Genomic DNA, 27,977 nt, shown 5'->3' with positions numbered 1-27,977 from the left:
GGGATTAAAGGCGTGCACCACCACTGCCTGGCTTAATGTTTAAAAAAAAAAACTGGTTTATGTGTGCTTGGTTGTAAATATGTGTGTACGTGCACCACGTGTGCTTGGTGCCTGCAGGGGCCAGAAGGGCATTAGATCCTGAGACTGGAGTTACAGATGCTGCTGAGCTGCTATGTGGGTGCTGAGAATATGAACCCTGGTCCTCTGGAAGAGCAGCCAGTATTGACAAGTCATCTTTCTAGCTCTCTCTAGACTTTTAAAACTGTATCTTCTACTTTGACACAGATTCTATTTTGATTTAGTTTGTTTGCTTTTTTTTTTTTTTTTTTTAAGAAACAAGGAATGGCTGGGCAGTGGTGGCACACGCCTGTAATCCCAGCACTCGGGAGGCAGAGGCAGGCGGGGGTCTCTGTGAGTTCGAGGCTAGCCTCTGGACTACAGAGTGAGATCCAGGACAGGCTCCAAAGCTACAGAGAAACCCTGTCTCGAAAAACCAAAAAGAAAGAAAAAGAAAAAAGAAACAAGGAATGATTGGTTTAACTGTCCCAAAACAGAATCACACAATTCAGAAAAGCACTTTTTCAGGTTTCAACCACTGTAGACAAATTTCTAAGCAGTCTTATTAAATAAGAAACACAGAGCCAAATACAGGGGTGCAAGCTATAGAGATCAGAGCAATAGTGATAGCCACCAAACTAACCTTAGCTCACCATACCAGTCACTTTCCAAGAGAACCAAACCAGCTTCTTCCGGTCTAACCTGCACCTTTATTGCCTGGCCGTTCTGCCTTCTCATTGGCTCTAAGCCCAGACACATCACTTCCTCGTCACTGCCTGTCTATACAGACCTCCAGGTCTCTATAGTTGATACTGGGATTAAAGGCATGTGTCACCATGCCTGTCTGTGTGCTTGACCACACAGAGACTCTGCCTGCCATGTGACTGGATTAAGGGTGTGTGCTATCACCACCTGACTTTTGTTTACACTGGCTATGACCTCTGATCTCCAGGCAAACTTTATTTATTAACATACAAATAAAATATCACATTTCAGCACAAATAAAATCTCACCACAAACCACAGTCCTCAACTGGGGTTAAAACAAGATTCCCCATGTCTCAGTCCAACATAAACATGTTTGCCTCATCTTCAAAGTTCTAACGCTCTTCACAAGACAGAGCAATCTGATTTCTTCCTACTTTCACAGTAAATTATGACACCTCCTAGGAACTCACTTCTGCCTTAATTTCTTGGGCACTTCCAGGTGTGCAGTAAGAGTCTGCCTTAGTGCTATTTTACATGCAGGGTCTAATTTAGGTCCCACAGCAACCAGACATGCCAGGTACTGCAGCCCTTTTGTACAGAGGACAGAAATGGGCTTGGTAGCTTGTCAAAACTGTGTAGCAATGGAATAGAAGGCTAGACCTTTAAAACTGAGCCTATCAAATTCTGTCTATCAGACTTAGAAAGCTCCTCTTTTCCTACCTATTCAGGTTTACTGGGACTTTAAAAGGCTTCAATTTAAAATTTTTGTTCTGCAACCAAGTCCCATGGCTTTTAATAATAGATATTATTCACTTCCTTGATTGACATGTTTGCTCGAATCAAACTGATATTGAAATTTAATTAGTTGAGCCGAATCTAATGGTAAAATCCTTCATTTTCAGTTTAGATTGTGTGACTCATGCTATAGTAGTATAGAGAAGTGTAATGGCTTGGAATTGTGTTAAAGGCTATTTATTTTATGAACAAAACTAAATCCCTTAAACTCCCCAACATTCATGTTTTCACCTCAAGAATGAAAGATTAGAATGGTATCAGGAATCACGTTAGTCAGCCAAATTAACCAAGCCTGATTGTACAATAAGAATGCACTTAACTGTGTACTTTGAAAAATGGTTAAGGGGAGGCTGGAGAGAAGGCTCAGCAGTAAAGAGCACTGGCTGCTCTTCCAGAGGATCTGGGCTCAATCCCCAGCATCTAGAATGCAGCTCTCAACTGTCTGTAACTCCAGTTCTAGGGAATCTGACACCCTTACAGGGATATACATGCAGTCAAAACACCAATGCACAGGGGGCAGGGGGAGAAAGAAAAGAAATTAGTTAAAGAGCACTGGCTGCTCTTCCATAGACCTTGGGTTCATTTCCCAGCACCTACACAATAAATGCTCTCTAACTCCAGTTTCAGATCGGATGCTCTCTTCTGGCCTCCATAGCAAGCAAGTGGTAAAGAGACATACACACAGACAAAACTCATACACATAAATAAAATTGGGGGGGGGGAAGGCTAGGATGACAATTTTCCCACATTTTGAGACAGTCTCGTCATGTAGCCCCAACTAGCTTTGAATTCATGATCCTCCCGCTTCCTAAGTATTGGAGTTAAGACCTATGCTACTACACCTGCCTTAAACATTTTAACTACAATTAAAAAGGGGAGGAGGGCTGGGTTCCTGCAAGACACCTTGAAAGTAGAGAATACGTTCAAGTTTCACATGTATAAATTATCACACTGCTCTGGAGTAGAACCCTGTTCTGTATATTCTTTTTTTGTTTGTTTGTTTTGGTTTGGTTTTTCGAGACAGGGTTTCTCTGTGTAGTTTTGGAGCCTGTCCTGGAACTCGCTCTGTAGACCAGGCTGGCCTCAAATTCACAGAGATCCACCTGCCTCTACCTCCTGAGTGCTGGGATTAAAGGCGTGCACCACCACTGCCCGGGCATGTTCTGTACATTCTTAAAAGGTTAATTTTAACTAAAACTGAATATAGTCCATGATCCCCATCCCCCGCCAGGCCTATGTTATGTCTGAATATTTAAGGTAGAACTAGCCTGTATCCAACAAAGAAACTGTAACAAAATAAGAATAGAATAAAATAATAATAAAGTAATAGAATAAAAAGTGACTGCTTGATGACTTTTGCAAAAGTACCATCTCATTCACTTATAGTTCATAATAAATACTTAACATAGTAGACTAGTTTTGAACATAAGATATCGAAAATAACGTTGAAAGCTGGGCGGTGGTGGCGCACGCCTTTAATCCCAGCACTTGGGAGGCAGAGCCAGGCGGATCTCTGTGAGTTCGAGGCCAGTCTGGGCTACCAAGTGAGCTCCAGGAAAGGCGCAAAGCTACGCAGAGAAACCCTGTCTCGAAAAACCAAAAAAAAAAAGAAAAAAAGAAAATAACGTTGAAATCTACTTTAATATTTTTTTCATTGAGAAAATACTGCAATGATATAACCAGGTTTCTAATGTCTTATTATTCTATAAAGGATTGCTAATTATTTCCCAATATTCAAACAGATTTGTATATTTATTTCACAATTAATTAAAAATTATCTGTACAAGATTCAAGGTTTAAAAAAAAGACCTAAAAGCCAAACACCCTTATTTCACAAATAAAACACAAGTGATCTAAGTGTTGAATATTTAGATAAAGTACTAATCAATAAACACTAGAAAGTATTCTTGCATGCTCATAAAACATTCAGACTCAGAATCTAAGACTTAGAGGCTTCTTTTGTTTTATATATATATATATAAAAATATTGCATACACATCAAGCTGAGGACCCAATGCATGGTAGGCAAAGACTCACCACTGTACCACAAGCTCAGCCCCAATCATTAGATTTCTGACACTGGCTTACTTTCTGGAACTTATGTGAACACTGAACAAACAAAGCTGCAGTATGCTTTTTTTCTTTACAATGTTTTATCATTAATTTTCACTAATCTCTAAAGTCAACTCTTCGGTTGTAAATGCAGTCTGAGATCAAACTACCACATTTCACTCAAGCACACACAACAGAAAGTGCAACAGCCTGTATGTTGAGTAACAATTCTGTTACAGTGCTTACCTTTGGAAGCAAATGATGATGTTGTGGACTCTGATTATAATAAGAGCAATTATCTACTGTTCCTCACTCATTACAAGACCTAGCACCACCTGATCTAGGTGTGCTTTTGTATTTGAATACAAATGTTTCATGAAGAAAATACAACTCAGGATATGTCAAGCCACTGTTTCCACTGCATTTCCCTTATGCAACTCCTGGTCTGTTATTATTAGAGAATTTTCCTAATTCCCACACCTGTTAAGACACCAGGATGCCTCAAGTAGGCCTCAAATATAAGCATAATCAGAGAAATTGTGGTTTAAAAGATGTCACTTTAAAAAAGCCAGGCCACAGCCAAGTACAAACTTGAAGCCAAAGTTCACATGGGCTGTTTGCATGAAGTCTTAGTACACTGATCTGGCCACCGGTTTACAGTGGACAATGGGAGAGATGACAGGAAATAAGCCCTGGAATGTACACATAATTAGGTTTCCAGAAGAATAGTCTACAAACATGTCATAACTGAACAAGAAGATGAAGCTAACAAACATCTGTATTATCAATCAAAACCTTCATTTTTACAAACACCAGACTGAAAAGACAGAAAGCTATATAGCCAATCTGTCTCAGACACTATAGCCATTAGTAGATCAACCAGGCACCGTAAGACCATTTATGAATAGAAAATTTCTGTTTATATTTACTTATGTTGTGAGGTTGAAAAAAGCTTCCTGAAATATTTTGCTCATATTTCTAATCTTCAGGCTCTATAACTTAGCGCTTCTAACCCCTTTACAATAGGAACCACTTTATAATATACAACTTCTTTACACCCTGAGCTTCCAAACACCATGGTATGTTCATCAGCATCCTCCCCCAAAACCAGAAGTACAACAATCTTAACGGTTGACAATGATGCTTTACTATTTGTACCTAAAGAGCAAACAAGTCATCTATTCTGTTTTGGCAATCAATCCTAGTAAGAAGTTTTTACTCTGATTATGAAAATCTGACCTTTTTGTTTTGTTTTTTGGAGACAGGGTTTCTCTGTGTAGTTCTGGCAGTCCTGGAACTCACTCTGGAGACCAGGATGGCCTCAAACTCACAGAGATCCACCTGCCTCTGCCTCCCAAGTGCTGGGATTAAAAGCATGCATCACCACCATCTAGTGAAAACCTGACTTTTAAGTAGAAGCTGGCATTATAAAACCCAACCTATCTTGGTTTAGCTGAAAACATTAGTTTTTAAGTAAACAATTCAATAAAGAAAACGAATGTAGTCCAGGGGTAGTATCAAGTCAGTGAACACATGCGGGACAAGGTAGTGTCTGCACTAGAATATTGAACTATAATTTCTGTAGCATCATTTCTAATCATCTAAAAGGTTTCTATCTGGAAAGAGTCAATGGACGACCAACACGTGCACTTCATTGTACCCAGTTTACCCTTTGTGTAAATTGTTAAGAAGCATTAAAATCTTAAGCAGCAGAAACCAAGCTTTAAAAACAGGTTTTCACAACAAAATTTATTAGAAGAATAGTGGTTTTTAAATTCTAGCATCCAGTGAGAACTACCATACACAACATTACAGTTGGGAATGTTTCTCCAAAATGTCATGGTCAAATAATACAATGGAACCATTAAGTCTTACACATGCACAAAAGAACTAGTGCTTCTGACATACAATGTAAAAAAAAAGAAAAGAAAAGAAAAGAAAAAAAACAAAAAGGGGAACCACATGGATTAAAATTTAAGTACTCATCACATACATTAAGACACAGCTTATTTTAGTCCAGTCAAAATCAGAACTGCATTAAAAATTTAATGTAGTGCAATCAAACCCAAAAACTTAACTTGTGATCATAAGTGCTCTACTACATAAACAAATGATTATAGCAAGAACAAAAAGTTCAAATCACACAGTACAAAAATCTGTAAATAAATATAAACTACAGTACAAGAGAAATATTAAATTATACAATTCCGTCAAACTGTAAACAGTATATTGAAATGAGGTCCATAGAGTAAAGGGGGTTCCTGTTTTGTTGCATGACACTGAACTTCTAGAAATTTGAAAAAATGCCATTTTCCATGTCTTCAAAGGCTATGGGCTTTATAAAGTTTCTTTCGGATGTAAGATATCAAATACTAAAGCAGAGGGAGGACTTATTTGCTAACCACAGGCAGCACTGTGGAAAGCAAGTGTTAAAAGACAAGTTATCATCAGAAAGAACTTGTCACTGAGGTCTTTGAGGCTCTAAAATACACTGAGATAAAAACTTTCTGCTGTATGCAGACCTAGACCTCTGCTCGTTTGTTGTTTTTTGTGTGTATGCGCACGTGCATACGTGCGTGCGTGCGTGTGACATTTTACATACTTAATGTTAAAATACCAACTTTGGCAGAATCACTACTGGTAAACTCAAAGCACTTCTGGCCCAATGGTTCCATCACAGTGTCCAGTGCACAGATTCTCTGAAGACATTGCATACATAGAATGTAGAGGTCAGACACCCAAGGACCAGTGCTTGAATTTAGTAGTAGTTATGACGAAGAAACAAGAGCCACAGCAAAGAGAAACTGCATCTGTTACAGTATACAGAAGCAGCGAGGAATGTCACTTATTTTCATTGTGCTGGCTATTAGTGGCATTTAAAAATATATAGTTTAAGTGTGTGTATGTGGTGGCTATACATGTATGCATGTTTAAAAAAATACACCGTTAACAGGAACCCCCGTATTATCTGCTCAGTAGTTATAACTGAATCTATAGAATGCCACTATAAGAGTGTGAGGCACCGTGTGCTGGAAAGTTATGCAGCTTTAAAATCTGTTTGGCTGAGTTATACCTGGATACCTGAACTGAGTTTTTAAGTTGACATTCATCAAAGATGTGCTACCAGCACGTTGAAATAAAAGCAAAACAGAAAAATACAAGTCACTGTTAGGTTTAAGAATAGCATCAAAGTACCTGAATTGAGTGAGAAAAGTGTGAAAACTGTCCCTGAGGGTTTTTTAACAGTGTGTACAAGTTGGTTTTCTAAAACATTAGCTTTATTTAACAGTGTGGACTGATAAAATACCAATGTCTGACAGTTTAAAGTGGAGGTCATAAAGAATTATACGCAAACGCTCCAATGTATAGTTTATGCATTTCCCCCAAAGTAGCAACAAGCCACTGCTAAGTGTACATCTCATCACAACAAGCACACGTGGGGGTCGGACAAAGGTTTCTTCTGGTCTGCCTTTTTGACAGCACAGCATATCAATATCCAAGGACTATATCTTTCCTAGATCAGAATGTAACTAATTTTGACTAGCAATATAGGGTTAGACTTTTAATCAAACACTTCGCTATTACATACTAAGATTCCTTAAACTCACTAATGCTGGTAATACTAACCTAGTTAATCAACCCCCCCTTGGTTTTAGAAATATACCCTTCCACAACTTAAAACCACTAAGATCCATATCAGTCCTCTGATGTAAAAAGCATGTGAGTGAATTAGTATTAAAAATTTACACAGTAAAAAGGCTTGAATTTCAGCCAAAGATTCTAAATACTGCTCATTCCCTGAAGACTTCAAAGGGAGAGAATCTCTACCCATTTCCTTAGTGATTTATACTTCTAAAATGGTCTGATAGCATGTTTCATTTGGGGAATTTCCCCCTTTCTCTCAAATTCCAAATTCCTAAGCCTGAATTGCTTAAATGAAATGGGAAAAATGAGGCAATTACTTAGAATTACTAGAAAGGTACAAAATGTTGTCATTTGTTAAAATAAGGATTATTTATATAAATGTGATTTGACCCCATATCATGTAGTTATGGTTTTTAAAATCATCATCCTAAAACTTACAGTACCTAAGACTCTGAAGATAAATTAAGACTTTAGTGTTTCAACAGAAAAGTGCTGACTTATCCCTTTTCTAGAACTTCAAACATTTGGGGAAGTGCTTTCCTAATGACAGTGAGGCTTGCTATACACCCAACCACCACGCAGGAAAAAGTCACCCGGATCAAAGACTTTCAGGAGTGTAGCACTGCTTATTTACCAAATAGGAATGAATCATTCTGTTCATTCTGTGGGGGCAAAAATATTCTAGACTGAAATTCTATTTGGCTACTGAATGTTAAAAATCCCTGCTCTACTGTGTCAGTATCCTGTGTCCAACTACTCCCAACCCCCCACCCCCATCCCTTACACACTATCCACTGAGACTCTAATCTCCAAAGAGATTGAAAAATTTATGTTTTCAGGACATACCTGAGAAAGGGTGCAATTATGCAGAACAAGGAACCCAAGACTGCACTAATACTGGTTATAGGTTCACAAACTGTTTTTCAAGACAAATCTAAGAAGTTTAAGAGGTATGAATCTTCAAATGTCTCACTGCTTTAGATTATTATTTATTTGGTATGTGTGTAGGGTCATTTCCAGTGTTGAGAATATCTTGAGCCTGCTCAATGACAGTTCAAGGAGTAAAGAGTTCATTTTCACATTCAAACAATAAAGATTAAATATTATGAATATTTGCTACATCCAATAAATCTATGGTTTACTAAAAGTGCTTGCTTTTCATGCTTAAAAAAAAATGAATATAGCTCTAAATGAACTGAAAATCTTAAAATTACCTCCCAAACAGTTGCAAAATTAACTGCTGTTTACTGTCTACCAAATAAACACTAGTTTCAATTCTCATTTTCAAACAAAGTAAAAAATTTTCCTATCAAATGCACATGATCCAATTTTAATACAAGTGTCTTGAGACTCACTCTTAGTTTATCTAATACAGCTGGAGGCAGCTGATCTTTTTCTCTGAAGTTTACACCTGTCCATCCTATGTTCCAGCCCCTGCTCCAAGATCCTTTTTAACATTTACAGCACTCAGCGGTGTTATTCCACAGGGCTAATGTCTGCTTCTTTAAAAGGCGTCATGTAAGATGGAATAAAAGAGGACACAGAAAGAATTTCCTCTTACTTTCCCTTGTCACTGTGTTCACAAATCTTCAAGTCTCAAGGACAGAATTAATCAAAGATAAGAGTATGGAGGTCTGCGTTCCTTGTACCACAATTAATATATATATAATATAATATTATATATATATATATCTTTTTCAGTAGATTTTTTAAAGCAATTAGATTTTAAAAAACAAAACAAAAACAAAAAACCAAAGACCTATACAGTTCAATAGTCTCCTAAATGGACTATATGGCAAAAGCCATCAAGCTTTGAATAATACTGGATTGACCAGAGTATTAATGAAAATTTAATTCTAATAGAAAGGGAACAAGAAAAACGTGTGACATCTTCCTGAAGGCTAAAACTTAACCTGTAACTTTCAATCTGCTAATAAAATATTAAGTGGGGCAATCCAACCTATTGTCATATTCTATCACCAATGACAGCAACCCAAATAAATACAAGAAGGGAGATAGGAAAACAACCTTAAGCATTTGGTTAAATAAAGAATTACAGAATCAAAAATGTGTTTCAAAATGAAAGCTACTAGAATGTAATAGTTTTCAAATAAAGTAACACTAATTTGTCATACATATGCTTTGATGGCTCAAAATAATTTCAGGTTCTGATACTGAACTAACAATTTGTTTTATGAAAATAATCAAACAAATCTAAGCTTCACCATCATAGGGCAATAAAATATAAAAGGATCACAAAGGCTTAGAACCAGGTCTGGCAACATGTGCTTACTTGGGGTAGACAGAGAACACACTAGCAGCTCAAAAGTTGCCATGTACTGCCTAATGACAGAAGGTAGTTAGGATATGGGCCATAGCAGGTAGTCACTTTTAGTCTGATTTAGAGTTCTCTCCAGAAAATTGGGAACTAAACACCTCATTGTGCCACTTAATGTTTTGCTATCTGATCCCAAACAGCTCCTATTACAGCTAAGGTAAAACGCAGGGAATAGAAATGCCAATTGGTTGAGGTAATGATATGTAAGATAACCAGAGTTCTAAAGCACTTCAATGTTGCAAAGTAAAACTGTATCAAATAAAGCTAATACACACTTCACACCTCTGAGCTTGCTCACCAGAACTGAATAGCAATTAACTTCACATATGGACCCTACTATTACACAAAGCCTTGCTCATATTCATGATCTGCTGCAGCAAAGGTTTATCAAGCAACATCTAAACTTCAGAATAACAACAAACTTATATTAAAAAGTATTATACACAAATATAAATATTTTTTTTTTCCTGAAAGAGAGACCTTGTCCTTCATGGTATTTGGGGAGCAGAATAAAAGTGTATAGCTCATCACAATATAATTCAGTCATTTGAAAGCCTGCCAAACAAAGTAAAATAATATACTATACTGGGTCATGCCTGCTGATTCTGCTCGCTCAGAAACAGGAATGCTAATGATAAAGTATTTTATTGGGGTGTCATCTACCCCAACTATACCTCTTCTAGAACTGTTTAATGTTCACAGTACTGTAGCTTACCTACTGTGTGATATCAATGTTCTCGCACTAAAAAGCAAGCATTTATATTAAGTATATTATTTCCTACCATTAGTTCAAATAATGTTATGTAATTTTAATAATCTCATCATTTGCCTTACTGGAAAATATGAGGAAAAAGGCATCTGTGACAGGCAGTTGTGAACTATACTTTCCCATACCATAAAAATGGTCAACTGTTGTCTGGGCCATGCAAAACTCTGATTGGCAGAAATTAAGCATGCAAGTAGACCAATCTCCATCACACATTTATGAGGACGTCTCCAAACTAGACTATCTACACTGAAAGTGCCATACAGCAGAGTGGCAAATCAAGAGAGAAATCAAATATTAAGGGATCACTGTGGTATGAAGACTGACAGCCACCTCCAAGAAATATGTAGTATAATGGAACTCTGAACACAAAGTTTAACATTAAAAGTGCACCTGAATATTACAAACTAACTTTACAAACCTACAATAAGGTAAAATATATATCTTTTGAAATATTCAGCAGCTTTTGTCTTTTTTTTTTAAGTCTTTTTTTTTTTTCCGAGAGGCTCATGAATTTTAAAAGGGACCACTATCTAATTTCAACCATGCTTCACAAAACAATAATGGCTATTTTATATTGCAGTTACCAATGTAATGCAATTAGTGCTTTAAAACAATCTATACTCAAACAAAACAACACAATAGCAAAAGAAAGAAAGAAAAAAGAAAGGAAAAGAAAAGAAAGAAATAGAAACCAGCCAACCAACCAACCTTTGGAGAAAATATGCTTATTCAAAAGCTTCTTGGAAAAGAAAATTTACCTGAATATCAAGTCATGACTGATCTCAAGTGTAATGTTAAAAAGCTTCACAGACATGAATATTACAATCTTCAGGTCTCAGGACTTTAATCTGAGAATTTCAGAGTTTGGTTTGTTTTTAAAATTCACTTTCTAACCAAAACAAAGAATAGAAGTACTCAACTTTCACTATTTACAACTCTCAGCCTACAGTCTGAAATGACACAATACAAGTTCTCTTATTTAAACTGCAGCATTAAAGGGTAGGCACACCATTCTTCTGCTGCTCGATTGTCATCCACTGAAACACACATAGAAAATATTTATGTTAGTAAAATGATCACTCCGATTACACTACAATGACAAGGGTTACATAACTCAACTCATACATCACTATCAACTACCACAAGGATTAAACCTCTCTGAAGAGTCAAAGTACAGAAATTCAACTTTTAGGGCCAGATTTTTTTAGATGGGCCTTTAATGATGTCTTTCTGAGAGGGAATAAAAGCACAAATTAATTTCTCAAAGGATCTTTTTGCAACAGTTTTGGGCTACTGACTACCCCAAGATTGTGCAAAAAGGAACCATGACTGCAATTAACTGTGTGCTGACAAACTGAGAGGGAACAAAGGAGGTTTTCCTTCATAAGCTTAGCCTTTTGCTTTCAGCAAACCTCACACAACTTCCTTCAACTGCAGATGAAAAGCATGCATCTCATATTGTATTTTTATTGCAACTTCCAGCTAGGCCAGGAAATATTGCAGTCATATTAACACTACCAAACTCTTTGTCTGTTGAGGCTAACAAGCCAAGAAGAAATAGGCGTCATCCACTGAGTACATTGCTTTACAAAATAACCAAATCAAAAGAGGAATCCACACCCAACCTATGTCAAAAACGAGTAGTGCCTTAATTTTAACAGCAGCAATGGTGTGCCTAACCTTTGAACACACAGGTTGCAAGTGAAAAATCTACCTGTTACCTAATTGAATTAATGGGTTCAAAGTTTTCAGGCAGGAATTTGTGCCTGTCTGGACTTATTCCTACTACTTCTCAAGTTGTTAGTATTCTCCTGAAAAAACCAATCTTTACCTAATCAACACTGAATGCTTGTTTTATTTTACTCAGAAATGGCAATGATTTGGGGTTTGGCTAAGCATTTAGAAGGTCCTGATTACCTTTCTCAGCAGATTAGAATACAGGGTATAAGTGGTGTGGATTTTACTTTACACAAAATAGTAATTTTAATCTGATCATAGTAAGAGATTAAATTCCACTGGCTTTACTTATCAGGTATTCTTGCAATTATCTGTCGAAAATAAATCTTCCAAACTTAAATTACTGCAATTTCATGTGCCCATCTCAAACAAAGCTTAAGACGTTCTTTAAGGAGTGCTTACACAAACATGATCAGAAAGGGCCTGAATATGTGCTAAACAACCAGAAAAAGTCAAGAAAGGAATATTATGTAGGATGCCATAAAAACAAGGGGAAAAGAAGTTCAGCTAAACAAAATTAACTAAAATCTAAAATCCAACCTCTCCCAATCTGGTAGCAGTATCTGAATTAGTTAAAAACAGAAACCCCAGTGAGCTAAACTACCAATTGAACTACTAACAGAATCAACATGCAACCTAATCATATTAGGTCATCTTGGAATTGTGATTTTTTTTCTTACTAAAAACTTAGATCCTTCATCTATGTAGAAATTATCAAGGCTGAAAACTCTTAGCATCATTTTAGCTATGCCATAATTGCTAACTAATACACATTGCTTTGTCTATTCTCTGATTCCCAATAAACACAGCTTGGATATCTTAAAACTACTGGCCGCAACAATACTCAGTTGTTGGTTAGTACATGACCACTTCCATAAAACCACTGAAAAATATAGAGAAACCTAAGCTTGCAAAAATGAGGCATCCTCCATTGTTTATGAAATGTACCCTGACTGCTCCTGAGTAAGAAGGGAGCGCGTCCTCCATGAGATAAGGCTATAATCTCACTTGTTGGTGAGAGCAAATTCTACCCTTAGAAAATCTCAAATGAAATTACAGCAAAGGTAGTGTTCCAAGCAATGAACTGAAACATTTTTGAAGGTAGTGTGTGCACATCTCCACCGCCTCCCCTCTGGGTGAGCACTAAGACATTGCTAATTTAGAAAGTAAATGTAATAATGAAAAGAAAATGATAAAGTATAATTATAAATGACCCAAGTATTTATCAAGAAACCAAATTTCTTAAAGTCAAAGGTTCATCATTTGTTTTAGTTTAACCCTTCAATTAGTTGAATCATAGAAGAAAAACGTGAACATTTTTGCAAGATGGCTTTTCAATTTGTAATGATAAAGCTCCCAGTATAACAGAGGTGATTTCTAAAAGGGGGCTTTTTTTTCTTCTTTTTCTTCTTCTTCTTCTTTTTTTTTTTAAAGTAAAGACAAACATAACTTAAGGGGGGGGAGGGGAAAGAAAAGAAAGAAAAGCATGCAGGCTCTACAGGCAAGGAGTCCACTTCCATGTATCTGGTCTGTGAGGTAACTCAATTCTCTGTGTAGAGAAACATGCAAAAGGCCAAACAATATTCCGAGCCATACTGCACATGGAAATTTAAAATATGCAACATTCAGAATGCACCTTTCACCTCTGTGCACAAGTCTATGCAAAATCTGCAAAGAAGCGAGTGTCACAGTAATGAAGTCAGGTGCAGGGACAGCTGGACAACGATGCAGTAGTGCTCACCCAGTTTGTACAGTAATTGGCACTCTACAGTATTCCTACTCAGTTTTTGATTCATTTGCACTTTGTGCTGCCTCTCCCTGGGGATCTAATTCAATCTTTACAGAAACATCTGGCCCCTCCGACCTCATTAATTTCATCTTTTTCTTTGGAGGGTTTTTCAAAGTGCCCAGCCTCTCCTTTACTTTGTACTCCAGTGTACTGTGGGGAATCCCATAAATACTCTGAGCTTTGGAAACACTCATTTTTCCACTCATAACCACCGAGATGGCTTCCTCCAGTATCTCACTGTTGTACTGTCTGTAGCGCCCTCTCTTCTTCCGAGGCTGCTTGGAGCCAGGGTCTCCTTCTTGATCCGATGTGGGATATGGCTGTCCAGAGGTAGACTGCTCAGCATCTGAGCCCCAAGAATCAGGTCCAGCATCTAATATGCTTTTTCTATTTTGTTTTGGAAGAATAGCCCTTAATTTTTTACTAAGCGCGCTCTCCGTTTGTGAACCCATTACCAAAGAGCTATAGCTGTACTGATCACCAGTGCGAGACTCCCAAGAAAGATCCATTCCTCGAACTTGTGGTATCTTTAAATCTACAGGAGATGAATGGCTCATGTCTCTTTTTCCATCTTGTTTTGTTTGATGTGCCATTTTTGGAAAGGCAGAGTTCTCTGCAATAAAAGGAAGGTCACTGATGTTGCTGAGTGCACCATTTCCCCTGAACTTCATACGGTTGAGGTTGAATTCGTAATGAGGTTTTGCCCAAGAGGCTTCCCTGGATAATATTAAGTGCTGTCCATGATTCTGTAATCCAGACGGCCCAAGGCTGGCAGCTGTGGACAATTGATTTCTGCTCAGTAGCTCTTCACTAATCTGCAGGGATCGAGCCAGTGGAACTTTGAGTGATGTGGAGTGTCCAAAACCTTCCCTGGTTCCATCCTGTAAGCTTCTTGGAGGTACCCCATCACCACTCCGAAGTCCATCTGGGCGGTACTGGCTGGGTCTCCCAGGTCGCCTAATTGGATGGAAGGAAACTGATGTGAGCAGGACTTGCACAGGAAGGGAGGGGTGGGTGAGGGGACCACTCCTTTATTAGAAGGCCTTGCTTGGGTAACATCACTTTGTGTTATTTATTTATTTTTCTCTAAAATTAAAAAAAAAAACACATGGTCTCAGCAGTTAGTTAAAAAACTTGATCACAAAAACGAAAAAAGTGAAAAAAAGAAAAAAACAAAACAAAACCAAAAAAAAAACAGGAATTTTTTGGGCAAAGAAAAATTAAACCTGTTGGCAGTCTCTGGTTGGGTTCACAAATTTTCGGAGAAAAAGTTTCGCGCAACTGTTTGAAAATAGCACCTTAACCATTTATTACAAAGTAATCATCAGTATCTCCATTATCTATACAGAATTGTTTACCAACGTGACGTTACCACTAAACAAGCACAGTAATAAAAGAGTAAGCCAAATTATTTATTTTAATGTAATGCATTCAACATTCATAACAACTAGCTAGAAAGCTGGCAGCATTCACACTGGTGAAACCCACAGATAATTGCTCATTTATGCTACAAACAAGTTAAAGTTTATTATTAAAAATTAAACAATTCCAAATGACATTTCTTGTACTGCTTGGAAAAAACCTATATATGACAACCAGTCCCAAAGTGAGGGAGGAAGTCAAACAAAGCTGATAACTTACCACACTTCTTCATTACAACCCCACTGGTTGTAGGCAGACACAGTACCACACTTCCGCAAAGTGACTTTTTATTTTACCCAAAAGTTTATTAAGTTATACTCAGAGCCAATATAACCAGAAGTATAAATAACTTGGTAGCAATCTTCTTTAAGACAAATCTTTTTTCTTAAAATACCATATGTTTATGTTGGAATAATGTTTAAAGTCAATTACCAATTACTTATACAGTTAACTCCTAGATTTTGTAGTTGTTTTAAGGTATTTTATGTGTCGGGTGTCTTCCTTCCTTGTCATTCTCCCCCCCTCCCCCCACTCTTCTTTTTTCCAGGGGGCGGGGGAGGGGGGGAGCAGCTTTTTTTCTCACTGAACCTGGAACTCACTGATTCAGCAGGCAGGCTGACCAATGACCTCCAGGGATCCTTCTGTCTCTACCCACTCCCTCCCCAGCTATGGGGTTACAGACATGGTTGGTAGTCCTACCACCTGTGGGTGATAGAGATCCAAACTTAGGGTGTGTGTGTGTGTGTGTGTGTGTGTGTGTGTGTGTGCGCGTGTGCGTGTGTGTGTGTCTTCAGTGACTGAGTCATCTCCCAGCCCCTAATTCATGAAGTTTTCATTTTCGTAACAGAGAAAGGTTATTGATCATAAGACTTGCAGCTGGCATAGCATTCCTAAAAGGAATGATTATATCAGTCAGGCCCAAAAGTGGAATTTTACAGAAATAAATGATAAACTACATTCTCCCAGATTTTACAGAGACTTGCCACCATTAACACAGTAACACTGAATACTCAACTGAAAGACGGGCAGTACTGCTATGAATTATCTTCCATGAAACAAAACCAAGTAGAAAATATTTCCCATTCAGAGGAATGAACACAGCAGCTTAAACAATACAGAACATAAATCTGGCAACCAGGTTTAAGGTGATTCTTAAAAAAGGGCTTCATTTATGGAAATTGTACTCGGGCTTCTACTAGGACCACGCTTACACAACTCAAATGTTTTTGGTATTGAAAGGGGACCCAAATAACTTGGGATCATATTGGATTAATTTAGTATTACACACAAGGAAATTCTGAGAAGAGCTTATATTAAGCCATAAGAAAGCAATTTAATGTTTTTAGAATGAAAAAGAGTAGGAGGGGAGGAAGACAATGGAATTTAGGAGAAAATAAGGGGAATTTTTATAAGTCAGTAGAAGAATCCTTCGGTTTTAAAGTAATTAAGAGTAGGGTGGAAAAAGTCCATTTAGTGCCTAGTTATTCCTTCAGTGTCTAAAAAACTCCCCATATCAACAATATTAAAAAGTTTAAGGCATACACTATGAACTAATTTAAACTCACCAACACAATTTTTCACATCTAGATAATGTTACAATTTTCTAATATGGTATCTAAATATTTATTAATATCTGGTTTACCAAAATATTTACTAGATACACATCATGAGGGTTATATAATTCTTACACTATAAAATAAGTGGTCAAAGAATTCACTGTGGGGTTAAGATTTATCCACCTGAGTATATAATAATGTTTGGCAATATATTACTCACCTACCTAAAACACTCTATTAAAAACAAAATCACATACAATTACATTTTCTGAACTGCCATGGAATTAAAACTGCAGTTCAAATCAAGAGCCAATAAAACCAAAAACCAAACCAAAACAAACAAAAACACACAATAACACACACCTCACTAGGGAGACCAAATGGAACCCTGGAGCCACTTTTCACTCAACTTGAACACATACTAATCTTCACTTCTACACTCCGCAGTTACTTAGCGCAGGTTCCACACTCCAACACACTGACAAAAGGCCCAAAGATACACTTTCCTTCACTGACAGCCTGAGCCTGCAAGCCTATGAAGCTGAAGAGTAGGTTTTTATAATGCTCAGGAAAACTGGCTGAATCACCTCGATGAATTATCTCTAGAACTGTGGGAGGCTATAAATATTTTCCCTTACCCGTTCCCTTGAGTACTGGAGCAGCCTGAAGAATGGCTCAGGGAAGTGCTGCTAGCACATGGACTTTTCTTAGTAGATAAATCAAGTACACCGTCTGTAGAGACACAAAGAAATACCTGAGGACATTAAGAACTGAAACAAATATGAACTGGATAGACTAAAAATTGGGAAATAACATTTTTTATACTGTTATACCTAGGTAACATTTGTCATACTGAGGTATTACACTAAAAAAAAAAAAAAAAAAAAAAAGGTAGTTTCTTCCAAAGAAACAAATTTAGCAAAGCATGTTATACGTTATACTGTTGTACATATAATATACATATATTTTTCAAGGCTAAGTATCTTGTCAACAGAGCAAAAGAAAGTTAAAACATTATAGAAGATGCTAAGATATATTGAGATATAGGAAACACCAGTTACACAGCATGGGTTCTGCACTAGAATTATTCTACTTAATTTTCTAAACCTTTAGTCAAATGTATGAATATATTAAAAAAAAAAACCTACATTCCCAAATTCCTCAAGATTTATCTTCTTTAAACTCCAAAAACACACAAGATAATCTGAAGGGATGAATCACTTAACAGCTTATAATTTATATATATTTTAACTATTCTTTTTGTTTTTGGAGACAGGGTTTCTCTGTGTAGCCCTGGCTCTCCTGGAATTTGCTTTGCAGACCAGGTTGGCCTCAAACTCAAGAGATCCACCTCCCTCTGCCTCCCAAGTGCTTGGACTAAAGGCATGCTCCATTACCGCCCAGCTAACTATTCTTTTGATACAAAAGTGTGTATTTAAGATAAATCCTTTAAGAAAGATCCTGCAAGTTCAAATTTCAATAGCTAAATTTTAAGAGTTTTTAAAAAATTGAAATATTTTAAAATGGTGTTCAAATTTAGTGAAAAAAAAGGAAAATGAAACATCTTAATATCTTAACAGCTTGAAGTACAACCTAAAAAACAAGATGAATCACAGATATTAATACATAAATTAAAGACTTTCTTTTCATCAAAGTCAATTTTCCCTTTAAAGACATAATGACAACTTCCAAAGTTGTCATTCCATCCAGAGTTAAGAAAATACAATTCAGAGCTTCTGATTTTAATTTCTAGCTGGTTAGCAGGAGGTCTTGGTATCTATATCAACAGTAAATCCTAAGTAAAATATACTTAAAACTTGAATCGGAGAATGTTGCAACTCCCCATATTTCAAGTTGTTAGATATATGCAACTAAACTTCTAAAATTAAAAGACCCCAGCCTCATATAAAGTTTTTAGAAATCACTAAAACATCTACAAACAACTGTTATGTTAAAGAACCAAGTAGCATCTTAATAAATATCTAATACCCAACTGGAGAGATCTACAAAGTAAATGTAGTGCTTAGAATATTTCTAACCCAAGACAGTTGCTATAAATTAGCCTCCACTACTAACACTATAGATACATCTCTATGTTGCCACTTTTATAAATCTGAAGCTTCTGATGCAGTATCTGGAGTCAAGAGATTTTTAGTGAAAATGCCATTCTGTAGTAAAGACAACAATCCTCAATCAAACAGAAAAATGCCAGGCAGTGATGGCTCTTGTCTTTAATCCTAGCACTCCCAGGAGGCAGAGACAGGCAGGTGAATCTCTGTGACTTCTAGGCCAACCTGGTCTACAGAATGGGTTTCAGGACAGCCAGGCTACATAGAGAAACCCTGTCTTGAAAAAACAACAAACAAAACCCCGAAAAAACACGACTCTGAAAACGCAGTAAGCAAAGGGCACTGGTCAGTGTGAACAGGGCCAGAAAGGTTCCTGTGTGGACTGCTCTCAAAACAAGACATTTTGTTCACTGTTCACCATATCCAAACAGAGAGAAAAGGGAGAATAAAAGAAAGCCTACTCAAACACATACTTCAATAAGTAACTACCACCAGTCCATTAAAGGGGACATCTTCATAAATTACTTAAAATAAGAAAAAAATGGGTCCTTTTGAAGTGATTATTTTTAAAAATTTTATTTCTAAAATCAAGACATTTCTTTCCAACAAATCCATCCATAACATACCTTTTCTGCTATCCTTAAGTTTTGAATACACCGATTATGATCACTTTAGAAGTTCAAACAGTGCCTCAGTTGCAAACCTGCTGAGAGCACATTGTGCAAACACAAAGCGGCAGGGATTTTCAATCTATTTAAAACACTTCAGAGATGCAAGAAACATCTGAACAAAACTGATAACCTCTTAATGTTTTCACTGATCTGAATCCTTAATAATACTTATTTTGGAAATATCTTCAAATTATTTTCTTATTTAGTTCATGTGTATATATTACACTTAGCGATCTAAAGTATATTCTACTGTCTTTTATTTATAATACTATTTATTTTTAAAGGCAGGTCTTATGCAGCCCTTGTAGACTAGGCTGGCTTCAAACACCGAGATCCTCCTCCTGTACTTCCCAAGTGCTAGGATTAAAGGTGTGCATTACCACACCTGGCCTGATACTCTTTTGTAATTACAATGCATATTTTTATTTATCTCATTTGTAAAGTGTAACTTCCAAGCAAAGGGTATTTCTCAGATAGGTACTAATACTAGAACATATAGGATAAATAAGAGAAATTTGCCTTTTTACAGGTTTAAGAATCTGATATATTTTAGAAAGTGAAAATGCTTATATTACTCTCATGTTAAAGTTTAAAAATAACTGCCTGACTTTCCTGGGTGGTGTATCCATCACAATCACCATCTGCTGATGGGTTAAGACTGTGCAACAATGCTATCTGTACTTCTCTGTCACTGAGTAGTCAGGACAATTTAAGAATGACATTATTTTTAAGAGACAAGGTCTCACTATGCTGCCCAGACGATGTTCCTGCCTCAGCTCATGTAGTTGGGGCATACAGAGCATATACCCATGACCAGCTGGAATCACATTATTTTTTATACTGTTCTTGTTGCTGGTACCCTATTTGTAATTTTCTTTCTCCCCAAATTAAAGTCTTCTGATTGGAGAGAGGAGACCATGACATCAAACCATACCTTGTTCACTAGGTTCTGACTGAGACTTTCTGACAGTAAGGTCCAGAGGTGAGTCTTGGTCAGCCATGAGAAGTTTGCTGAGCACGGGGTTCTGAGTAGTTGCAGCCGTGGGAGAGGTGGTGACTGGAGATGCTTTCGGCAGGCTTTGGTTCTTTGTGCTATTGGGCTGGCTGGGGTCCTGAGTAGAGCTATTTTTTGAGGTATATTCAGCAGCAAATTGTTGGATCATTCGCTGCATGATCTCACGGGCCACTAGGGGAATATTGGGGCCGGAGACCCAGGGACTGTCTGTAAACAAAGATTTATTTACTTTTAAAGTGGGACAATGAACTAAGAAAAAAAAAGACAGCTTTCAAGAAAACATGAAACTTCACTTTAGTTTTTCTTTAAATTAATCTAGTATCCTAACAATTGTATTCACCATTTATTTATATTCTTAACTGGTAAGCATTTGGATCGCAGATTATTGAAAATAAAATAGCAAATGGTATCTTTTGGTAAGAATCACTTACCTGGTATGGAAATACCTAACCCTTCTCTTAGGAAATAGTTACGGTCAACATCTAAGATAATGTCAAGTTTGCCCTAAACTATCTTCTCACATCCTTTAAGTAAGGGTTACTGAATCTGTAACAGCTTAATTTACTTCTTATTAATGACTAAAGGAATAACAAAGACTATAAAAGATATTTAACTTTAGGATCCAGATTTAATTTCAAGATCCATGTAAAGACAGATTGCTGGGTGCTGCCCCCAGAGTTTCTGACTCAGCAGCTTGAGGATGGCCTTGAGAAATGGCATTCCCAACAAGCTGACAGCTGCTGATGGTCTGGGAACCATGGTTTTAGAACTCCTAGCTAGGAGTTTAAAAGTCACATTTCAAAAGCTGAAGACAATATTTTTGTAATGAAATAAACACCTAAGTAATCAATGTTTAGACAATGCTAATTCAAAACAAAGAACATAGGAATTCACCGACTGGAAAGGATCTTCAAGTTCAAATGGGGTTAAGATGAAAGAGGAAACAATCTGTGTAAACCTGTTATCTTCACATTTCTATAATCACCTAGAGACTGTATCTGCTGATTTCTGTATCCCTAATCTTGCCTGGTATAAAGTGTCTGTTCAATTTATTTGGGTAATAAATACAACAATCAAATCCTTTACCAACTAATACCTTTAAAACAAGAGAAATGTTACATAAATTTGTACAGGATGTTACTAATAAAACATATTTTTAACTCTTTACCTGAACTTCATGTTTTACAGTACACTTGACTCCCCACAAGGCCTAGCCAAGGCCTTTACAAGAGTTCTCAAAAAAGTTTTAGTTTCCTTATTTGTTAAGGTTTAGCTAGAAAAAGCAAGTAAGTATTCATAATAGTTTGGAAACGTGAGGAACTCTAGAGGTTTTCGATTTATGAACTTAAAGAAAATCTGATTTTTTTAAACTATTATTAAAATATAAAACCTCCATGTAAGAACAAATCATTAAAATCCCATAAGGCTCCTAACAGATGCCAAAGAACAATACCAGAAAATGCTCATGAAGTGACACTTTTATCTACAGACTTGCTCTACACATTTCTATCCACCTAAGCCATATTTAACAACCCCACAGTTCCTCTATAAATATACTCAGTGTTGCAATCAGCTTATAAAAAATATATTGAATAAAATTGTTTTTACAACTAATTCCAATTTTTTAATCAAAACATGAGCCCTATAGTACCTTTATATTTTATAATATTTATAAATGTATATAATACTTTTATCCACTCAATTTTTGTGTGTGAGGGGCAATGGTGTCATGGTACATATGGAGGTCAAAGGACAATTTGCAGCAGTCAATTCTCTCCTTTCATCATGGAGGTCTTGGCGATCCAACTTGGGTTGTCAGGCTTGATAGCAAAAGCACCCTTATCCATCAAGCTATCTAGGCAGCCCTTTTGATATTCATTTAATGTGTATGTGTGAGTACCTGCACAGGTGTGTATGTGTTAAATGTACATTAATATAAATTAACACAAATAAACATAAATTACTACCTATGTCTGAAGCTTGTATAGGTCAGAGAAGGCATGATATCTGGAACTGGAGTTACAAGTGGTTCTGAGTGGCTATGTGTATGCCAAGAACTGAACCCATGTCCTCTACCAAGAGCAGCAAGTGCTCTTAACTCCTGAGCCATCTCTCCAGCACCTAACACTGGTAATCTTGTTTATTTTTGGAGACAGAGTTTCATTATTTAGCCTTGGTTGGCCTGTAACTCACTATGTAGACCAAGCTGGTCTGGAACTCAGTGATCTGCCTACTTCTACCACAATTTAAAGCACTGAATCACACTGGCTTCTGAATTTTCTTTCCTATTTTGTGTGTGTGTGTGTGTGTGCTGAGACAGGGTTTCTCTGTGTAGTCCTGGTGTCCTGAAACTCACTCTGTAGATCAGGCTGGCCTCCAACTCAGAGATCCTCCTGCCTCTACTTTCTGAGTGCTGGAATTAAAAATGTATGCCACCACCACCTGGCCTGAATTTTTTTATTAATAGTTATATATTAGTGGCATAAATGAGATATGTTTTTACTTATGGAAAACAAGAGAATATGTGATAAAAAGGAAAATTGCTAAACAGATGGCAAAATGTAGCAATTTATGGGATTTCTGTGTTAATTAATAACTATTAAAGAGCTCTGTGGTGAGTAAAATATTTCATGATAAGAACTATTAAGTTCCACCTTGGATGTTTAAAAGCCAGTATTATATCTTTTCCCTTTATGAACACCATAGTCATGAGACAAAACATTCAATGTGTTTAAAGTTCTCTATATTCTAAGAGTTTCTTGACTATATTCATTCTTTGATTTATTTAAAACATTCTGTAATTATGGTCATACCTAAAGAAACACTCACAACTGAGTCAAGTAAAAGCAATTATCAGATGCAGGAGGAAAGAACCTGCAGGTAAACATGTAACTGTTACAGCACAGCACAGCTGGATGTGGTAGCACACCTTTTACCCCAGCACTCTGGAGGCAAGGGCAAGCTGTTTTCCATAAACTGGAGGCCAGGCTGGTCTACACTGTGAACTCCAGCATAGCCAGGGCTATACCAAGACCCTGTCTCCAAAACAAAATTAACAACCACATACACAAACACTGTCACAGCACAGCCAGTGGTATATTTCAAAATGCAAATACTATTTTAAAAAATTATTAAACAAATCTTTGAGATCTCTCTCTCTCTCTCTGCCCTGGAGCTCACTATGTAGACAGGTCTGGCCTTGAACTCACAGAGATCCATTTGCTTTTGCCTCCCAGCTGGCAGAATTATCAAAACTTTTAATATACAGGTAACAAAGCAGGCTGAAAAAGAATGTGATCACAATAACTGTTGAGAGGTATAGCTCTTCTTAGGACTTGTTGTATTGGCCCAATCATAAAGACTACTGTTACTGCATGTGTATTCCTACTTAGCTGTACAAAACTCCTACATAATTATTTAAAATACACAATTTACAACCCTTGGACAAACTAAATCCAAGCATCATAATTAGAGGCTAAACATGCCCAACATGAAAATCTGAACCACGAAATGCCCTAAAATTCCAGTCTTTCAAGTGTTGACATAAGACTCAAAAATGTTTGAACTGTGGATTTTCAGATTAGAGTTCTCGAATGGTAAGTCCACACAAAGATTCTAATATCTGAAACTTAAAAACACTTTCACACTCTTTAGCATTTAGGATAAGAGAATGCCAATCTAGAGTTATAAAAACTCTTCTCTTCAGAAAAAACTCAATGCCATCTCCCTGGATAATTGCCCATTTTTGGCATTTACAGCATGCAAATGTCCATCTGAGATCTTTTCATAAAGATTAATAAAATACTTTCAAAGTGACAATATTAACATTTAAAGCAAAAAGAAAGAATTTCCAATTCCAAAGCAACAGTTTTTCTAAGCACCTCACACCAGTGTACAATCAATATACAAATAACTAAAGTTTCATACAAATTCCAACTCTTGAAATCCTAAAACCAATTCTAAGATAAGAATTCCTACTGTAAACATTATGAATCAACAGCTTATTAAGAACTTGAACGTAAGTTACTCTTTTAGGACAAAGGCACGGAACTAAGTAAGGTAGAATGTCCCTGAAGGAATCTGCTATGTCAATGCCTCCCAACCAAGAATCGGGTAAAAGTGTACACTTGGGAGAAGGCGTTCTATCTTTAGTTTTAAAAGTTACTAAAACAATATACAGACCAATGACATTGTCTGTGTACACTCTAGTGGAGAACAACTGTAAACATATTTGGATAATAAGCTGCTACTAGTTTATACCTTAAATGTCAATATCCCCACCCTTTTTTGAGACAGGGTCTTACTATGTAGACCTGACTGGCATGGAACTCGTAATGTAGATCAGGCTTTCCTGGAACTCTTAAGAAATTGGCCAGCTGAGATTAAGAGTGATAGCACACCGGCGGCAATGTGAATTCCTTTACTGAAACAATCAAATATTCATAAAATTCATAAAATTATTTTTTATAAAAACATAATTTTGGAACTGGGGCACTTAATTTGATAAAGTGAGCCTGAAAGACTCATTTGGGAGATTTAGGTCAGAGTGTCAATGAGTATTAAAGATAAGTGGTAGCCTACTTAAAAATTTGATGTGTCTAGGAATCTGATGGAACAATGAAAATACAAAAACATGTATTTTCCCCCAAACAACAAGCTTTGTTAAGGAATACCCTAAGTTTATAGGACTTCTCACATCAGTAATGTTCTGAAAACACTGAGCACACTAAGCAGGACAACTGGTATTCAACAGTCACCAAATATTAGAATCCTTTTTCACACTTCCAGTGCACTGTCCACCTTGAGAAGGAGGAAGGGCATCTCTGGAGGAATGAGTGGTATAAAGTAGCACTGGCCATGTGAATGCACTAAAGGGGATGGGCTCTCTGGGTCTGCTGAGGTTCAGCGTACCCAAGATAATCAGCAGTACCAACGACTCCTTTTTTCCTTTCCATTCCAGCTGGCCTAAACTCAAGACCCTCCCACCCCAGCTTCTCCACTTTATGGACCTCAAGTGTGCACTACTATGCCTTCCTTGTAGGAAACATTTTTAGAAACTATCACAACCACATCTACCTTAGCAGGAGAAGGGATGCGTAATTAAGGAACAGAAATTAATTCAGAAAGAATTTATTGAAGGTGAAGACTCTACTGGACATAGTGGCACACACCTTTAATCCCCGCATTTGGGAGACAAGAGTCAGGAGGAATTTCCTATGAATTCTAGGTTAGCCAGTAGTACACAGTAAGACCCTACTGAAAGAAAGAGGAGGGGAGGGGAGGGGAGGGGAGCGGAGGGGAGGGGAGACAGAGACTCTTCACTAACTAAAACACAAGATCATAAAGAGGTTATGCAGATAAAGAAAGGAATTGAAGCTGGTGGTACTGCCACACGCCTTTAATCCCAGCACTTGGGAGGCACGGGCAGGTGGATCTCTGAATTCAGGACAACCTGGTCTACAGTGAGCTCTAGGACAGCCAGAGCTACAGAGTGAAACCCTGCAGGAGACATGGTGCTAGAAGTAGGAATGGGGGGGTTTGTGGGGGGTAAGGCAGGATGGACAGACAGACTGACAACAACATGAAAAGAAAGACAGAAAGAAAAGAGTTGGAGAGATGGCTCAGTGGAGCATTTGTTCTTGCAGGGGGCTGGGATTTGATTTCCAACACCCACATGGTAGCTCACAATCATCTAGAATTCCATTTCCAGGGTATCTAACCTTCAAGCGCACCAAGCCACACATGTGATGCACATACATACATTCAGGAAAAACAATCATATGTAAAATAAAATGAATAGATTCTTTTAAAGTTTTTTTTTAAGAAATAGAAGAACTGATTCTCTAAAAAGAATCCCTAAGCCTCAAGACTGATACATGCCTCTTTTTGACACTGCAACACAATGCTGTCATCATATCTATTGCAATTTTTAAAAAAAATCTCATAATGTCCTAAGCTATATTTACAATTTTGTGTTAGACCACACATTTATAGCTATCCTCTGCTGCATGTGGCCTGAGAGTCATGGGTTGGACAAGACAGGTGGAGAGATCTTTTCTGCTTTTCAAAACCAATATAAAACAAGCCTCTTTAAGGAAAATGATGTGCTGGAAATTCTAGAGGGATCTATTAAATTCTATATAAAATGTAAGTAACAATGTCTTATTAGTGTTCATTTTCCTACTTAATAGTTAAAAAATATTCAGTGAAATGAAATGATGTCAGTGTGGGTAGAGCAATGGCTCTGAGGTTAGGAACACTTGTAGCTCTCAAAAGAAGTTCCAGATTCAGTTCCCAGTACCCACATGATTCACAACCACAGAACCTCCAGTTCCAGGGGCTCTATACCTTCTTCTGACCTATGAGAACAACAAGCACACACGGTTCACAGACATGCAGGAAGGCAACACACTCACACATATAAAATAAAAATCAATAATTTTTAAAAGACTATATCAGTGCTTACAAAAATGCTTACAATACAACTGTAAAATTCAACTATATTTTCATTTCAAATGAAATTTCAGGTCAGATTTTCAATTTACAGAACTACTGGTTTTTATAATTGTTAAGGATTTAAACAGTAGCATTTTATATTTCTAAAACTTGTCTAAAAAAATTGCAGAGTTTCACAAATTTCTGAACTATTTAACTAAAACCATCACTTCAGAATTCAAGAGAGCAATGGGTTGTCTTAAACTTATTCCAAATTTATGTTCTAAGAGTAACTTAAAATTACAATGAAATTATGGAGATTAATATAAGACAAGCAGGCTGTGTCATCTATTACTGAAACCAACCTTTTCTATAAAAGACTGCATTGAGGAACTCTTCTGCTTGTCTCTGGAGTCGAGTGACTTTTGCGTGCTCTTGTTTAAGCAAAGCTTCTTGCCCAGCTCCGGAAGCTGGCTCATCCAGACCGACTAAGTGTCCCTGTAAAAATATCGCGTGAAATGTTTGTATAAAATCTCTCCCCATTCAAAGATCCAAAGCACAGATGCATAAATACAAGTGTTACTAGTCAATAAGATAAACTAGTATAATACAATTAAAATATTTAGAAACTTTTAATCTGTTTAAATACTTAAAACTTAAATTCTGTTCCTAAATAACTGTATTATAATAGCTCTCAGATCTTACTGGGTTGTTAAGTTGATAAATAAGTCAGAACTAGCACTATGATAGTGAACTAAAACCACACACTGTCTATTCCAAGTACATTTCAGTATTTTAGTTACAGTATGTACGTCTTTGAACATACATACATACATGCAATAAGATGGGAATTTAAAGTTTCCAAAATGCTGCAATCAACTCATTCCAGAGACTCCCAACATGACTTCAAGGCTGCTGGA

General features: G+C 36.9%; 1 protein-coding gene across 15 annotated transcripts in view; it reads right to left on the bottom strand.

Moving 5' to 3' along the window:
* Lcor (ligand dependent nuclear receptor corepressor) overlaps positions 1-27,977 on the bottom strand; it is a 133,312-nt gene that overhangs the window by 23,854 nt on the left and 81,481 nt on the right. For 6 of the 15 annotated variants that reach the window (XM_076563094.1, XM_076563093.1, XM_076563091.1 and 3 more), the window contains 3 exons: positions 27,423-27,555; positions 20,542-20,829; positions 17,506-17,599 (listed from right to left, as the gene is read on the bottom strand). The exons of 1 other annotated variant lie outside the window; for it this stretch is intronic. In XM_076563094.1, coding sequence (XP_076419209.1) covers positions 17,506-17,599; positions 20,542-20,779 — 332 coding nt within the window. In that variant the 5' untranslated portion in view covers positions 20,780-20,829; positions 27,423-27,555. Of the gene's footprint in view, positions 1-5,341; positions 14,847-17,505; positions 17,600-20,541; positions 20,830-27,422; positions 27,556-27,977 lie in introns of those variants that run through there. 8 more of the 15 variants (XM_076563102.1, XM_076563101.1, XM_076563103.1 and 5 more) reach the window with 4 other exon arrangements.

Source organism: Peromyscus maniculatus, chromosome 1, assembly GCF_049852395.1.
Source record: "Peromyscus maniculatus bairdii isolate BWxNUB_F1_BW_parent chromosome 1, HU_Pman_BW_mat_3.1, whole genome shotgun sequence".
NCBI lineage: Eukaryota > Metazoa > Chordata > Mammalia > Rodentia > Cricetidae > Peromyscus > Peromyscus maniculatus.
Note: the sequence above shows the minus strand (reverse complement) of the source record. Positions and strands in the feature narration are given on the sequence as shown.